This window comes from Hypomesus nipponensis, chromosome 11, assembly GCF_054491055.1.
Source record: "Hypomesus nipponensis isolate SF chromosome 11, ASM5449105v1, whole genome shotgun sequence".
NCBI classification, from domain to species: Eukaryota; Metazoa; Chordata; class Actinopteri; order Osmeriformes; family Osmeridae; genus Hypomesus; species Hypomesus nipponensis.
In genome coordinates, this window is record NC_140371.1 from 20,616,747 (window position 1) to 20,632,677 (window position 15,931).

General features: G+C 43.0%; 2 protein-coding genes across 2 annotated transcripts; one reads left to right on the top strand and one right to left on the bottom strand.

The window, feature by feature from the left end:
* The first annotated feature begins 479 nt into the window (after positions 1–479).
* Positions 480–8,668, top strand: cuzd1.1 (CUB and zona pellucida-like domains 1, tandem duplicate 1). Its single transcript, XM_084709466.1, has 22 exons — positions 480–1,299; positions 1,367–1,576; positions 1,997–2,095; positions 2,212–2,310; positions 2,499–2,575; positions 2,611–2,764; positions 3,039–3,137; positions 3,298–3,336; positions 3,523–3,621; positions 3,779–3,817; positions 4,005–4,103; positions 4,261–4,299; positions 4,487–4,585; positions 4,743–4,781; positions 4,969–5,067; positions 5,334–5,375; positions 5,495–5,645; positions 6,506–6,717; positions 7,009–7,184; positions 7,431–7,822; positions 8,024–8,268; positions 8,517–8,668. The coding sequence occupies exons 1-22, from the start codon at positions 744–746 to the stop codon at positions 8,573–8,575; spliced, it is 3,123 nt and encodes a 1,040-aa protein (XP_084565592.1). The 5' UTR covers positions 480–743; the 3' UTR covers positions 8,576–8,668.
* A 180-nt stretch (positions 8,669–8,848) lies between these two features.
* On the bottom strand, positions 8,849–12,187 carry ikzf5 (IKAROS family zinc finger 5). Its single transcript, XM_084667302.1, has 4 exons — positions 11,791–12,187; positions 11,453–11,634; positions 11,112–11,285; positions 8,849–11,022 (listed from the first exon to the last, which is right to left on the bottom strand). Exons 2-4 carry the CDS (start codon positions 11,583–11,585, stop codon positions 10,058–10,060), a joined length of 1,272 nt encoding a protein of 423 aa, XP_084523428.1. The 5' UTR covers positions 11,586–11,634; positions 11,791–12,187; the 3' UTR covers positions 8,849–10,057.
* Positions 12,188–15,931: the final 3,744 nt, after the last annotated feature.

Sequence of the window (15,931 nt, forward strand, 5' to 3'; positions counted from 1 at the left end):
CCATGTAGCCTACTGGTTTGTACTGGGGCATCAAACCATTTTCCAATGCAAGTATACATGGATAAAGAGTGGGAAAGGTGTTTTCATTAGCCTGCAGATTCATCACTTTTGCCCACCTGTTGAGTTTCTCCTCTTCATGTTTATTTTACATAAGAAGAATAAGTGAATCTTCAACATGAGTGCTTGGGTCCATCATGCTTGGGTTAGGGTTAGCATGCATTACTCTTCCTTTTGGTAATTCAAGCGTATGTCTTTAATGTTCTTGTCATTTGTTGGAAGTTAAGCTTTATGAGATGCTCGACTTTTGCTCTGTGTGACGTCCTCATTGTTATCTGAGTAAAATACTTTATGACCACAGGCCCATGTGTACACTTTCCCACGCAGTCATCATAAAGAATTTGAGACATGATTTGAGATGCAGTTTTATTGGTGCTTTAAGGAAGTTTTAAGCCATCCGTTGGGTATTTAAACCCCTGTCATGTTGGACTGACACAATCAGACCATCGGTGAAACATGGCAACACTTTTTGTAGCTTGTTCTCTGCTACTCCTAAGTGCAGCTCAAGGTAAGATTACAGAACGTCTACATTATGCTTTGAATTTATTCGTCTGTTTCCTAAGAGTAAACTGACTTCTGATTTGCAGCCATCAATGTGCCTCTGACAAACATTTATGTTGAGACTCTGCTCATTGACATAAACTCTTAATCTGTTTTTTTCAGGTCAATGGACCACACCATCACCTATGGATCCATGGTATACAACCGACAGTAAGGAAGATGCAATGACTAGAGACACGTTATTTTGTGTTTTCAGGACCGTTGATTTGTTAGAATTCATCCAAAAGACAGACATCATCGACTGTAGTGAGGCAATCCTAACAAAGATGTCCGTCTTGACATATGCACTGTTTAGCTACCTAGGACATTTGGTATATGCTCTCAAAGGTGCCTGTTTAGAAGGAATCATCATGGTGACTGAGGCAACAACTTGTTCTAAATGCTGCATCTTCTTCTTTTTAGCCCCGTGTGGTGGCTCTCTGTCAGGGTCAAGTGGAAGGTTTAACAGCCCCAACTACCCATACAACTACCCCAACAATGCAGACTGTTTGTGGTACATCCAGGCACATGGAGGAAATCAAGTTATTCAACTGGATTTCCCCTTCGTCAGGTATAAGCAGGCTTCCATTCACACACTGATAACTTCTGCTTTTATTGACAGAAGGCAAAGCTGGCTCCTCCCACTTATATTCAACTTTCAGATGAAAACGATGAATCCATTAAATAATACAGTCACAGCATATTAGACATGTGACGGATAGTTAGCAAACAAGCGAGGAAACCTGACCATCCCTCTCCTCCCTCCCTGTCTCTGCTCTCAGTCTGGAAGGTGGCTCCAACTGCCAGTCCGATGCCATCTCTGTCTACGACAGCTATTCGACTGGAGGCCGACTGCTGGGGAAGCTGTGTGGCAGACAGTCCTCTTCCTTCCATTCCACTGGAGCATATATGACCGTGAGGTTCCGAAGTGATGGATCTCAAAACTACCAAGGCTTTCGGGCTGAATACCAGTTAGTGGGTAAGTCAAATCAAATCAAATCAAATTTATTTGTATAGCCCTGGTCCAGCGTTGGTAGACCGATGACCAGGCAGGTCCTGACAGCTCAGACCCCCCACACCACAGGGGATGTGTGGGGGGGACAGAGAGGAGAACAGGGATTAGAGAATGCCAGGAGCAGCTAGCAAGTCACTGCAGTTGAGGGGAACACATCAGCCCATCACCTAACTATCCATGTCTTGGATCTCCATAGTGTATTGTGTTTTCTGCACTTTAATATGGTAGACAGGGAATTTATGAATACGTTCTCCTTATACATCTTCACACTATAGTGAATACTGTTAACAGAATACTGTCTACAGGCGGTTTACTCTTGAAGAAATAGCAAGTTTTAGAAGCAACATCCAATGGTTGATTAAATCTGTTCATGTTTACATGTAGCTGAAGGATCCTGTAGATACAACTGTGGCCATCAGATGGGGAACTGTTCATGTTCCTACCTCTGTGAATACAACGGCAACTGTTGCCACGACTATCGAAGTAAGAACCAAGAATGCCCCGGCTTCACCCCTTTGCCTCATTCATTGGTAAAACTTTTACCTTGTTGATGCGTCCCATTTTTCAATGGTAAACATTAAATTTTCGTGTCTGTTTAGACCACTGTCAAGGTGGGTCCCCGCAACCTGAAACAACCACTGCCATGGAGACTACTATGGAGCCCACTCATTGGCCTATGGACACTACTGCTGACAGAGGTAGGTTAACCTGCTTAACAGAGAAGGAATGAAAACCATTGACGTTCATAGGCGTATACTGTACTATACTAGTATATACTGTACTATTACTGTATTTCAATAAATCTGTTTAATACTATATAAATTATGAAATGTAATTTGATAAGTGTGAAGACCTCTCAACGTGTGTGTGTCCCCTTTCCACCAAGATCTCTGCAGGTACAACTGTGGTTACAATGTTGGACACTGCTCCTGCCATTACAACTGTCGGTACTATGGAAACTGTTGCCATAGCTACTATGGTATGTGAAGATCTTACGATCTGTGTTTATATTGGGGGTGTTGTGTTACTTTAGTAGTGTCTCTCTCGTCTGTTCTAATCCGTGGCACCATGCCAATAATTTACCTTTCTTAGAATACTGTGAGGGCACAACAGCAGTAACAACAGCAGAGGGCACATATGAAACATCTCAAGGTAAAACCTCATGCAAACCGTCTTGTGTGACAGCCACAGTTGATTTACACTGGGGGGGTGTGGGGGGGGGAATGCATGTATGCAGTCAAAAGTGGTTGCTACATATCCTTGGCTGCTGCATCTATAACTGTTTTTATTTTAGTACTTTCGTTTTTGCACATTCAAAAGAAACATGTTTACCCAAATCAGTGTTTTTTTGTATATTAAGCAGTTGCCAACACCATATAGGACAGGATAATTTCTTCCTAATGAGGCACCTGCTGTATGTTTCCAGCTCAGCGCTCCTGTCGGTATAACTGTGGCTCGAATCTTGGAAGCTGTTCCTGCAGCAGTTCCTGTCAACGCTATGGCAACTGCTGCTATGACTACAGCTGTAAGTTATTCAGCTCAGTGACTGACTGAACACCATCTCAGTCATGTTAGCGACAATGGGTGACAGTGTGCTTTCTCAACTTATAATGTTACCAATTACAATAGTTGGTCACCTGTTTTACAATGTAAAGGACATTTAAGGATATGTTTGTCTTCTGTAGATTACTGTGCAAGTACAACACCAGATGCTCCAACTACAGGTATATTTGTGGCGGCTATATCTATAACTCATAATTTTAGCATTTATTTAAGGCATATTCAAAAGAAACATGTTTACCTAAATCAATGTTTTTGTTTGGTTGTTGGTACTGTATATTAAGCAGTTGCCAACACCATATAGGACAGGATAATTTCTTCCTAATGAGGGACCTGCTTTATGTTTCCAGCTCAGCGCTCCTGTCGGTACAACTGTGGCTCGAATCTTGGAAGCTGTTCCTGCAGCAGTTCCTGTCAATACTATGGCAACTGCTGCTATGACTACAGCTGTAAGTTATTCAGCTCAGTGACTGACTGAACACCATCTCAGTCATGTTAGCGACAATGGGTGACAGTGTGCGTTCTCAACTTATGTTACCAATTACAATAGTTGGTCACCTGTTTTACAATGTAAAGGACATTTAAGGATATGTTTGTCTTCTATAGATTACTGTGCAAGTACAACACCAGATGCTCCAACTACAGGTATATTTGTGGCGGCTATATCTATAACTCAAAATGTTTGCATTTATTTAAGGTATATTCAAAAGAAACATGTTTACCTAAATCAATGTTTTTGTTTGGTTGTTGGTACTTGTTAATTAAGCAGTTGCCAACACCATATAGGACAGGATAATTTCTTCCTAATGAGGGACCTGCTTTATGTTTCCAGCTCAGCGCTCCTGTCGGTACAACTGTGGCTCGAATCTTGGAAGCTGTTCCTGCAGCAGTTCCTGTCAATACTATGGCAACTGCTGCTATGACTACAGCTGTAAGTTATTCAGCTCAGTGACTGACTGAACACCATCTCAGTCATGTTAGCGACAATGGGTGACAGTGTGCGTTCTCAACTTATGTTACCAATTACAATAGTTGGTCACCTGTTTTACAATGTAAAGGACATTTAAGGATATGTTTGTCTTCTATAGATTACTGTGCAAGTACAACACCAGATGCTCCAACTACAGGTATATTTGTGGCGGCTATATCTATAACTCAAAATGTTTGCATTTATTTAAGGTATATTCAAAAGAAACATGTTTACCTAAATCAATGTTTTTGTTTGGTTGTTGGTACTTGTTAATTAAGCAGTTGCCAACACCATATAGGACAGGATAATTTCTTCCTAATGAGGGACCTGCTTTATGTTTCCAGCTCAGCGCTCCTGTCGGTACAACTGTGGCTCGAATCTTGGAAGCTGTTCCTGCAGCAGTTCCTGTCAATACTATGGCAACTGCTGCTATGACTACAGCTGTAAGTTATTCAGCTCAGTGACTGACTAAACACCATCTCAGTCATGTTAGCGACAATGGGTGACAGTGTGCGTTCTCAACTTATGTTACCAATTACAATAGTTGGTCACCTGTTTTACAATGTAAAGGACATTTAAGGATATGTTTGTCTTCTGTAGATTACTGTGCAAGTACAACACCAGATGCTCCAACTACAGGTATATTTGTGGCGGCTATATCTATAACTCATAATTTTTGCATTTATTTAAGGCATATTCAAAAGAAACATGTTTACCTAAATCAATGTTTTTGTTTGGTTGTTGGTACTTGTTAATTAAGCAGTTGCCAACACCATATAGGACAGGATAATTTCTTCCTAATGAGGGACCTGCTTTATGTTTCCAGCTCAGCGCTCCTGTCGGTACAACTGTGGCTCGAATCTTGGAAGCTGTTCCTGCAGCAGTTCCTGTCAATACTATGGCAACTGCTGCTATGACTACAGCTGTAAGTGTTTTTAGCTCAGTGACTGACTGAACACCATCTCAGTAATTTTAGAGACAATGGGTGAAAGTTTGTGCTTTCTCAACTTATAATGTACCAATGTGAACATTTTATTATGCAGAACTACACAAATAATGGCAACTTTTGTTCCAATAAAAGCCTTTTAAAATGTTTGCCGTGTACTTAAAGTATTCCAGGGTGACTGAACATTTCATAGATGACCACATAAATTATTATTATTAAATGTAATTCCCATTTTTTTCCTTCAGCTTATTGTCCAACGGGCACCAACAGCCCATACACAACAGCAGGTATGGACAATTCTCAGTAAAATGTACTTTTCGTTAATTACCTTGACATCCCCAACAGACTCTTGAAGATCTGAGGTGTTGACATTTCCTTTTCTCACGTTGTCCTTTCCTCGCTCTAGAGCCTCACTTGCCTTGTGGAGAGAACCTTTATGGCTCTGGATCCTTCACCAGCCCTTACCACCCTGGCTATTACCATGACAACGCTAACTGTGTGTGGCAGCTATCGGTCCCTAGTGGACAAAGGGTCTACCTGTCATTCACCTCGCTGGAGTGAGTGTCATACTCGATCACACACCTTGCACTGCAGGTAGACAAACTCGTGGGTTCGCGAGAATTTGAAGGCCTTAAAGGTGAAGCGGGCGTAGCTGTGATTAACTGAGAGGTAGGGACGGTCCCTTGGACATCTGTGGGGACATTGAAGGGCACATGCAACTTTTGAGTCCCTCAGAATCAATAAATGTATGGTTATGGAGGTATACATGTTTATATTAAAGTAATCAAACCAACCATGAGTGAAATTGGGCTCAGACACCATTTTTACTTCTTACCTACATGAAAAGGTATCATGAAGTGTACTTTAACATATGAAGCTAGTTTCTTACCCGTTGCGGACCAGATCATAAGACCTGGTTTGGAAGTCGTGAGGTGAGGGCGAGGTAAAAAAAAAAAAAAAAGGGTTCTTGGGGTTCAATATAGAACCGTAGAGTTTTATATTTGGGAGCAAAGAACCATTTCGCTTATGCGATAGAACCCTTTTTGGTTCTATATAGAACCATTTATTATAAGAGTGTAGCTCACGGAGATCGAAGACCAGGGCTGCATTTCCCGAAACATCAGCCTAAGTTGATCGTAGAATCCATCATACGACGAATCTTAGTTTACTGGCCGTTCCCAAAGACATCGTGGCTAAAGTGTCTCTTGAAAATTCGTAGCTCTTGAAAGTGGATAGATTAGCCAAAAAGCATGTTTGGGAAACACACGTAAGAAATATTGATGGTTTCGTTTTTTGCTCGTTAGTTAGCCTACGATCCATCGCTATCCGGAAACGCAGCTCAGGTCGCTTTCCTCAGCCGTGTCAGGGACCTGCTGCTAAAGACCCCTAAATGAATAAATTAGTTTTTTTTACACAGGTTGGAGAACTGCTGTAACTGTGACTATGTCGCCGTGTACGATGGTCCATCCATTCATTCTCGCCCGCTGGGGAAGCTGTGCTCCGGGAACACCACGCTGGATGCCTTCCACTCCTCCTCCAGCTACTTGACGGTTGTCTTCCGCTCCGACCAATCCGTGGTCAGCCGTGGCTTTGAGGCTCAGTTCAGCAGCTCTCTGCCAGCAAGCACAGGTAACCTGGACAGGGAAGGCTTGAAAGAAGCACATTTCTCTGACCAGCTTGGCGTCTTTATCTTAATGTATGTAGTCTTCAATAAGATAGAAAGGCAAGGGGTTGTATTCCATAGAAGACTCGTCATGGGTGACTGAGCGGTAGAAACACAGCGTCTCTCTTCTTGGCCTTGTGGATAAGCGTGTGTGAAGGTTATCTGCTTTAGAGAGAGATGGACCTCCCGGCTCAGCAAGACTGACTTCTTCTGGATGGGGGAGACAAACAGGATGTTTTTGTTCTGTCGTTTGTCAGGACGGGTGGACTGCTCTTCGGACATCATGAACATAGTGGTCTCCAGATCCTACCTGAACTCTTTGGGTTACGACGGATACAACCTGTACCTGAATGACCAACGCTGTCGCCCGTCAGTCTCCAGCTATCAAGTGGTGTTCAGCTTCCCCATCAACACCTGTGGAACCGTAAGAAAGGTAACCACTCATGCCAGAGGCCAGTGGTTACCACAGAATTTCACGTTGCAAAAGTCAGACCCTGAGTGCCACGATTTATTAGATAATGGATCCAATATATCTTAACACTGTGCACAATAGATCTGCTGCAAGATGCGGTAATGAGATGTGTGACAAGTAGATTTATGTTGTGTGTAGACTATAGTTTCAATGAAGCTTGTCTCTTTTCTCCTTTCCCTCATCCTCCTCTTACGTTCACTTTGACAGTTTGTGAATGAGAGAGTGGTTTACACCAACGCGCTCCGTGCATCTCCGTCTAGCTCGGGTGAGATCTCGCGTCAGTCGCAATTCAAACTGAACGTGGAGTGTCACATGGAGAAGGACATCATGGTCCAGAATATGTACCAAGCCAACGAGATTTCCAACAGCTCCATCACAGGATCGGGCAGGTTCAACGGCACCATGGCCTTCTACCATTCTAGTAGCTTCTACAACCAGGTGACAGAGGTCCCCTTCAAGGTCAAGCTCAACCAGGACCTGTACGTCCAGGTGAGTCTGAGGAGGAGCGACAGCAGTCTGGTGCTGTTCCTGGACACCTGCGTGGCCTCGCCCTCACCTCACGACTTCCAAACCAGGTCTTATGACCTGGTCCGCAACGGGTAAGAAATACTAGCTTCTTATGTTAAAGTACATTTCATGATACCTTTTTCATGTAGGTAAGAAGTAAAAATTGTGTTTGAGCCCTCTTTCACTCATGGTTGGTTTGATTACTTTAATATAAACATGTATACCTCCATAACCATACATTTATTGATTCTGAAGGACTCAAAAGTTGCATGTGCTCTTCAATGTCCCCACAGATGTCCAAGGGACAACACCTACCGTCCCTACCTCTCAGGCAATCACAGCTACGCCCGCTTCACCTTCAAGGCCTTCAAATTTTTGCGAACCCACGAGTTTATCTACCTTCAGTGCAAGGTCATCATCTGTCAGGCCTCGGACTACAACTCCCGCTGTCGGCGAGGCTGCTCCTCCCGCAAGGCCAGGGCCCTGGGCTCCAGCCACGACAGCCACACCTTGGTGCTGGGCCCCATCCAACGTCAAGGTCAGCAGACTGGTGCTCACTGAATCATATGAAAGATTCATTAATTGACAAAAGATTCATTCATGCATGTGTATTTCTATTCTCGTGTCATTTCTGTGTTGTCTGCGTTTTAGTCCAAGCCAAGTTGAGTAAAACCCATGGAGAGGATTATGATTGTGGTTCATGATGACGGCGATAAAAATGAATCAAAAATTGAGGTCAAGTACTACATAAAAGACAGTCCATGTTCATTTTTCTGCCATTTTCAGACCTTGAGAAGGAAGGAGAACGTCTTCAACCAGAGGTCAAGGATGAGGTGAAGGCCTGAGTAAACCTGTGAACCAGCTCCTCTAATCAGGAGCACATCTAACTCAGTAACTTTTGATTCTTACACTATAACCGTTTTCTTCTGAAAAATCAATAAAAGCATCCTCAAAAGACTGTTGAATTCAAGTTTTCTGTATATTTGAGAACTTTACACCAGTTAAATGGCAAGGATACTGAGGAAATTAGAGTAGGCTACTGCTGAAGTGTTAACTTGTTAGTTGTACAAGGATGCCTCTAAAAAGGAATAACTGCAAACATGAAAAGACAACGGGAATTTCTGTTAGAAAACACTTTATTAGGATTATTTTTTCTTCTTCACATAATTGTTATCCCGTAGGATAGAAAGTGATCGCCAAAACGCTTAAAACATTCACCAAGCAAGTCTATAAACATACGACAACAAACTCATCATCAGACATCGTTTTTAATCTAAGCATGACACGCGGTCCTAGAAACAGTTGCTATGTTCTCATTGTTGCCAGGCAACAAACATGACATTATCCAACACAAAAAAACGATCCTGCTAAAGTAGGTTATTTCACCTTCAGCATATTTCCACCTTTATTGATACAACACCTGACCACTCAGAAAACAACACTCAGTAAATATCCAGAAAAGATTTGAGAACCAGGTACAGTGTAATGCACTGCCTTGATACTGCGGCACGACTGAGGCAATTCAAGGTGATTAACATCAGGCTAAAACATGGCATCTCCGGTGCTACTTGGCAATTCTGAACAGAAGATCTGATCTCTTCCTGACACGTTAGGCTAACTTGTGATGATATGATGCAAAGGCAGCTCTCTTCCCCTCAGTAACGGCCACAGGTGGGCCTCCTTGCTCAGGTTCTGCAGAGGGCACTGTGTAAGGGACCTTTGCAAATCAACAGTTACTCCTCTATAAAAAGAAAAAATGTTTTTATAAAGATAAATTTACTTTAGAAAAGTGACATGGTACTCTGTGTATTAACGTCCCTTTATATCCTTGAATAAATTATCCTAACCAGATTCTATCTGAGGCACTGTTGGAAATTTGAATGAAAAGTGCCTTCTATGTGCTGTGAAATGACGACTATTTTCAAGTGCAATCACATCACAAATATAATAATACAATCTTTGCAGTGGTGACAAAGAACTTAAGAAATGGTGATGATTAACTGATTTATGTGAGATCTCAAATCTCTATTACACTTGATCGCTATAAAACAATAAATACATAACATGGGCACTCTAAAATGTACACAAAAATACATCTTGAAGTCTACAAATGTTAAGTCAGTCTTAAAAAATGTCCGTCCACAAAACGTGTAAAGGCTAGGCTACATCAAGGCCAATTTCATAAAGTTTAAAAGCAATAAATAAATACGAAAATCCCAATTATGGAATCAAATAAAAACCAAGCTCTTCCATCTTTTCAGCAGTCCCCGGCCAATCATTGCTTATGCTGACCCCGTCCAATCACTGCTTATGCTGACTCCGGCCAATCACTGCTTATGCTGACCCCGTGCAAAGTGGCAAGCAAAGTCATACTTGCTCCTGCATCTGTGACCACAGATGTTACACTGGAAGGGGTTCTCGTAACCGTGGCAACCCATGTGGATGGTGTAGAGGATGTTGTCGGGGAAGTAGATGTCACAGTGCTGGCAGTGGTGCAGCATCTGGGGGTCCTGTTGCAGGGAGGTCAGGCCCGGGGCCGGGGTACTGGGCTGGCTGTTGGTGACGCTGGGGGTGCTGGTGCGTCCACTGTGCTCGCTGCAGGGGCCCATCCCCGGGCTGCAGTTGCTGTGAGGAGTGGGCCTGGGCTCTGGGGTGATGGGGGAGGAGGAGTGAGCAGCACTGGCTGCCACGGCGACGGCGGCGGGAGCCGTGGCTGGGTGATGCTGCTGGATGAGGAAAGGCTTCTCGTCGACGCAGGACTCGGCTCCCGGGGACATGGGGGTCTGAGTCTTGGCCTGGTGGGTCTCTGAGGGCAGACTGGCCAACTGGCCGGCCAGGGTGGACAGCTGGTTGAGGGGGTTTTCCATGATCAGGTCATGGTGGTGGGAGTCGTCCCTGGACCGGCTCTCCCCGCCCTCTCCTCCCTGGTCGTCGTAGGCCTCTTGGCGCAATCGAGGCATCTCGTGGGAATAGTCGTTCATGTTCTCAGCCTTGTGCACAACCATAGAAGGGGGGCTGAAGTTGATGAGGAGCCTGCGACCGTAGCCCAGGCCTGTCTTCTTCTGGAGCACGCTCAGCATCTTCTTGTGGGAGAGGGAGCGGGCGCCCTTCATGGGCAGCAGCTTGTGGCGGCGGCGGCGGTGGTGGGACAGGTTGCTGCGGTCGCTGCAGCGGAAGGAGCACAGCTCGCACTTGTAGGGCTTCTCCCCCGTGTGCGAGCGCATGTGGGCCTCCAGGTGGCGCTCATAGGCCGAGGCAAACGGACACAGGTGGCATCGGTGAGGTTTCTCTCCTACGGAAGGTAAAAACACGCATCACAAACACGAGGAAGGAAACACATCATTAGAAATATGACAAGGGTCTCATTGCCAGAAGCCTCACCGGTGTGAATGCGGATGTGTTCGATGAGCCGGGCTGTGCCTCTGGTAGCGTAGTTACAGTAGCGACACTTGAGTTTGCCATCGTAGGTCCGCTCAAAGCCGTCTACCAGTAGGCCTGAACCATCTTCCAGTGCCATGTCCACAGATGGATGGTCCAAACCATTCTGACTGCAGTCTGGACACAGAATGAAAGAACACAAAAAATTGTTGGATACAAGGCTGAATGCCTTCACTGTTGATGGGTGATGAAAAGGGACAGTGTTAACTGAACGGTGACAACTAGCTCCAGCAACATTATCCACTCATGTACGTTGACGGGTAAATGAATAGTTAACTTGTTACCTGCTGGAAGATCGTCTGCTTCTTTGACACCACTGACAGATCCTGATATCATGTTTACATGTTGCGTTTGCTGGCTGAGATACTCCTGGAAATCCTTTACGAAGTCCAAAGTGTCTGGCTTTTCTTCACCCATTGGAATATAGTAATGGCGGCTTCAGGTGGCCTTCCGTGCAATATTCCAACTGAAATAAATAAATACAATAGACTGCGTCAGCATGAATTTACAAATGCTGGAATAAGACATCGCTTTAATTAAAACATGATCCGACTGATTATAAAGTTAGAGCTAGTTACAGTATACCAGTTAACGTTGCAATATCCACTAAGAGTTAACTTACATTTACAGACCGTCAGCGAAAGGTTCCCTAAGTAACAAGCGTAAGCTATGTTTTAGACTAACATGGCCGGCATACAACGCTAGTGATGGACAATATTGCGTGATGTCCGTGGCGTTGAAAGTCGTTGTGGCTAAGCAGCATTCCCCATCATCAGGTTGCTGTGGTTGCTAACGCGTCAGCCAGCTATCTACCCCTAAAGACATTTCGTCATTTGTAGCCCACAAAAACTGTGTTGACACCTTAAAAATGACTAATATTAATAACCAAGCTCTGACCGTAATAAGTCATACCAAATTTATATCGTACTGGCTATCTCTGTTTAGTCTTTAAAATGTGTAAGAGAGGCGCTTGTCTACCAGAATCACAACAATGAAGCTGTTCATGGGGTTAAAGTTCATTGAGTCCATCAGTGAAATCTGTCCCGCCTATGGTGCAATGGGAGCGCGAACAGTTCCTACAGGATACGTTGTTGCTCATTAGTGTCTATGATGTTGTAACTGGAAAAATGATTAAATTCAGTTTACAGTAATTGGTAGGCTAGCTAGCTATATATATATTATTTTTTTAAAGAAGCCATTTACTTATCATGCCTTAAATTAAAATACTGTAGGATAACTTCAATAACAACATGTTTTACTCCTAGAATGCAATTTTCTGAAAAACGGAATCCCTGCATGGCATTAGACAATTAGAAAACGCCAAACACAAATTCAATCCCGCAATTACACGAAGATTCTTATTTGAGCTGACGCATTGCGTTAAATAGCTATTGACTCATGCATGTTTCATCACAATCAATAATTGAACATTTAATACGTTTAAAGAAGATCACATTGCCCCTGTTGTGTCAAAGTTAAAGCAAGAGCATTGAAGACAGAGTGATAAATGACTAGTTTGCGCGAAGCCATCGTATCAATTTTCAATGATAGGCCTTCGTATTTCTTGGGAAGCAACCAGAAAATTACAACAAGTAATAGACACCGCCTGACCTTGCAACGTGAGCAACTTGACAGAAAGGCTTGAGTTGACCTAATATGTTTGGATGAGAAAAAGTTAGAACACCATACGTATGCTGCAATCATTCTAGACATTAATTAAAGAAAACGAAAATTAGCTACAATAGAGACAGTCCCGATATTTGGCACTGGGTGGCATACGTGTCCTATTGTTGAAACACGTTTGCCTCCGTCTGTTCGCTTTTGACATTGATCGACAGAGAACCCACATTGAAACAAAAATACTGTGATCATTGATCATTCCACATTGAAGTTAACGTTGACGTAATGAACAACAGTTAAACAAGTCTCAGATATGTACTGTTTGAGTTGGATAGCACAGACAAAACAAGCCTCATGGATTAGGTACCTGGTATCTGGAAGACATGATAGCCGACCTGACTGTCTGAAACGACAACCGCGAGAGCAGTCAATTACTTCATCTCCTAATGGCCTGTCGACACTAATGTTATTTTATTGCAATTTAATTATGCTCAGGTTTCCAATGGGGGCAGAGCCTTTTAAATAATTAACTCACACTGACAATAATTTGTCAGTTGAAAAAGATGAATGACAGTTTTTGTTTTTGTGGTTTACTCAACTGCAAATTTGATCAAACCTGTTCCCTCTGCTCCATGTATCCAATCTTTCAAAACCCAGTGTGGTCTAAGTGAATAAGTAGCCTGTGTTACGTTTATTGTTTACACCAGATAGCTGTTAATAAACACAAACAAGTAAAATCAAGGCCCAGTCAGCGAGGCGACAAATTTTCTAAGCCTGAGTCCACTATGCTGGCGTTTCCAAGCCAACGTCCTGCTCATTTGGCATAAATAATATACCCACTGCAGGATGTATTGGTCACTGTGGTAAAAGGGCAGTGTGTATTAATGAGGCTGTAGAGGAGGTAACTCATTCAACTCAAGTTGACATTTAGACGGGAACATCTGGGAATTAAATGATAACGGCCTTGTGTTTATTGTTTTCTGATGATCTAACTGTTGTGGGGGAACATAATTTGGGCCAGCATTGCATGATTCCAAGGCATCAACACATAATCATCATTCTACAAATAGATTGAAAATATATGTTTAGGTCTGCTTTAATAATGGCTAAATGTGAAAGATTCCAAGTGTAAGTACTTAATACAGTTTATTCAACATTTTAAATGTATGGTTCTATCTAAAGTATGTTCAACAGTGTACTTTTTAATTTTCACTTCTGTAGTATACGTTTCTGAAAGGAGTGGGGAAGATAGAAAAGCACCTGCTTTAGAGGAGATTACAGTGTTATCCACTTGCCTTAATTCACAATTAAGTGCCCTAAATGAAAATGGTTCCCTCTCCTCTAAACTGCTTGATTTGTGAGCTGTTTGTGGTTTTACAGGACATAAGACAATCCATTTCCTTGCTCCTGAAAGAAATTGGGTTTTAATTTAGAGAAGGCCTAAAGCCATTTCTAAAGACTCCAGTCATATTATGGTGTTGTGTTAAAGCTCCATGCATGTCAGCCTCCGAGAAAAGGCTTTTTAATCCCTGAGAGTGCAGCCATAGTAACTGTAGCCAGAGCGACCTCTGTGGCAGCAAGGTGAAGGGGGACTTTGACTGGATTTATTCTTCTTGTTCTGAGACTATTTCTTTTCTTGAGATCCCCCCCGCTCCACGTGGTTCATTTGAAAAAGAGCAGAGAGGTGGGGAGGAGAATAATAGAGGTATATATTAAGCTTTTCTTTCCCCGCACCACTTAATTTCCTTGCAGGCGCTCCTCGCGCCGGTGTAATGAATGTAATTGCCGCCTTTGATGAGAATGCTATTATCTGGATCACACTTTACATGGGCAAACAAGACTAGCCATCCCGACAACCCCCGTCTCCTATTTAACTCAGCAATGAGACCCCGCAATTATGCAGGGAACAAGTGGCTTCTCATAAAGACTGTGTGGTTCTCGATTGGTGAGGTTTGGAGCCGTCTACGATTTCACAAAGGACAGATTAGATGTGATATAGGCACACCAAAACCTCATCTCCTTGATTAATTTCCGGCAAACCAAAGAGAACTGTCTCTCATGAATTCAGTCTGGCCTCCAAAGACAAACTCTTATCTTTTGATAGATAGACCAGCTTGGGGGACAGTCATTTTATTGACCTAAGGTTGACCAAAACTACCCATGCTTTGGAAGGGAAAAAAAATAGTTTAGAGAAATGTTTAACTTCAGACACTGTGAAGCCACTGTGCAAATTCAGAAGGCGCATTTTCCCCCCATCCAGACTATATCTCTAAACATGTTTGTTTACAAACACCAGGCTGTCACACACACTCAGTCTCTCATAAACACACACACGTACACACACACACACACTACGTTAAATGTAATAATAGTAGGGAACAGTGATGATGTGACTTTATGACGCGATGCACAATAAAGCTGCTGTCACCTTAGGAAGTAGGAATGTCCCTGTGACTTCCGTATTACCGTATTAAAGCACATTTAGAGGAATTCACACCATGTACACGCCATGACAGCCTGGGTTTCCTCTGGCACATTTTCCGCAGGGCTGAAATATTGAAAACAATGAAATACCCTGTCAGTATAGTGACAAACGATACAATTACTCTTGAATGACTGTCAATTTTTAAAGGTATTCAAACCCATCTCTTCTTCATCGGAGAATGATTATACCTTTGAGCAAGCAGTTCTTCTATGACAGATTGGTAATCAATTCATTTGAATACCATGCTTTGGTGAAGAGCCCTCAAGGGAACTGTACTGGTCACTTCTAGTCACTGGCATTTATCCTATTGCCCATACTGCTGTTGGTCATGATGGATGCCTGACCACCTGACTCCTAAAGGTTTATACCTCCAGAAGCAGGTTGCCATCCAGACCCAGACGAGGTACAGAAAGAATTGGCCAATATTTTTGACTGAAGTGGCATTTGAGTAGTATTTATTTGAGAGCCTGACTACCAAAACCACGGGCCACAAATAAAGAAGATGGTATAATAGGTTTTGACTGGCTGGCTCGCTAGCAACTTGAAATGAAGTGTCCAGTTGTGAGTTATCGTTGCCAAACGTCATTTGTACAGCCTGAAAAGTGGGGGCATTTTTCTAGCTTGTCACTCTGTGGCTATAGCTCATTGTCCTGAATGA

What these genes read in the sequence shown, in the direction of transcription:
- cuzd1.1 (XM_084709466.1), top strand. Translation starts at nt 744, where the DNA reads ATGGATCCATGGTATACAACCGACAGTAAGGAAGATGCAATGACTAGA. An exon ending in ACCAGATGCTCCAACTACAG is followed by an intron (nt 3,337 to 3,522) that starts GTATATTTGTGG and finishes TTATGTTTCCAG; the next exon opens with CTCAGCGCTCCTGTCGGTAC. An exon ending in ACCAGATGCTCCAACTACAG is followed by an intron (nt 4,782 to 4,968) that starts GTATATTTGTGG and finishes TTATGTTTCCAG; the next exon opens with CTCAGCGCTCCTGTCGGTAC.
- ikzf5 (XM_084667302.1), bottom strand. Translation starts at nt 11,585, where the DNA reads ATGGGTGAAGAAAAGCCAGACACTTTGGACTTCGTAAAGGATTTCCAG. An exon ending in AGCAGACGATCTTCCAGCAG is followed by an intron (nt 11,286 to 11,452) that starts GTAACAAGTTAA and finishes TTCTGTGTCCAG; the next exon opens with ACTGCAGTCAGAATGGTTTG. An exon ending in ACACATCCGCATTCACACCG is followed by an intron (nt 11,023 to 11,111) that starts GTGAGGCTTCTG and finishes TACCTTCCGTAG; the next exon opens with GAGAGAAACCTCACCGATGC.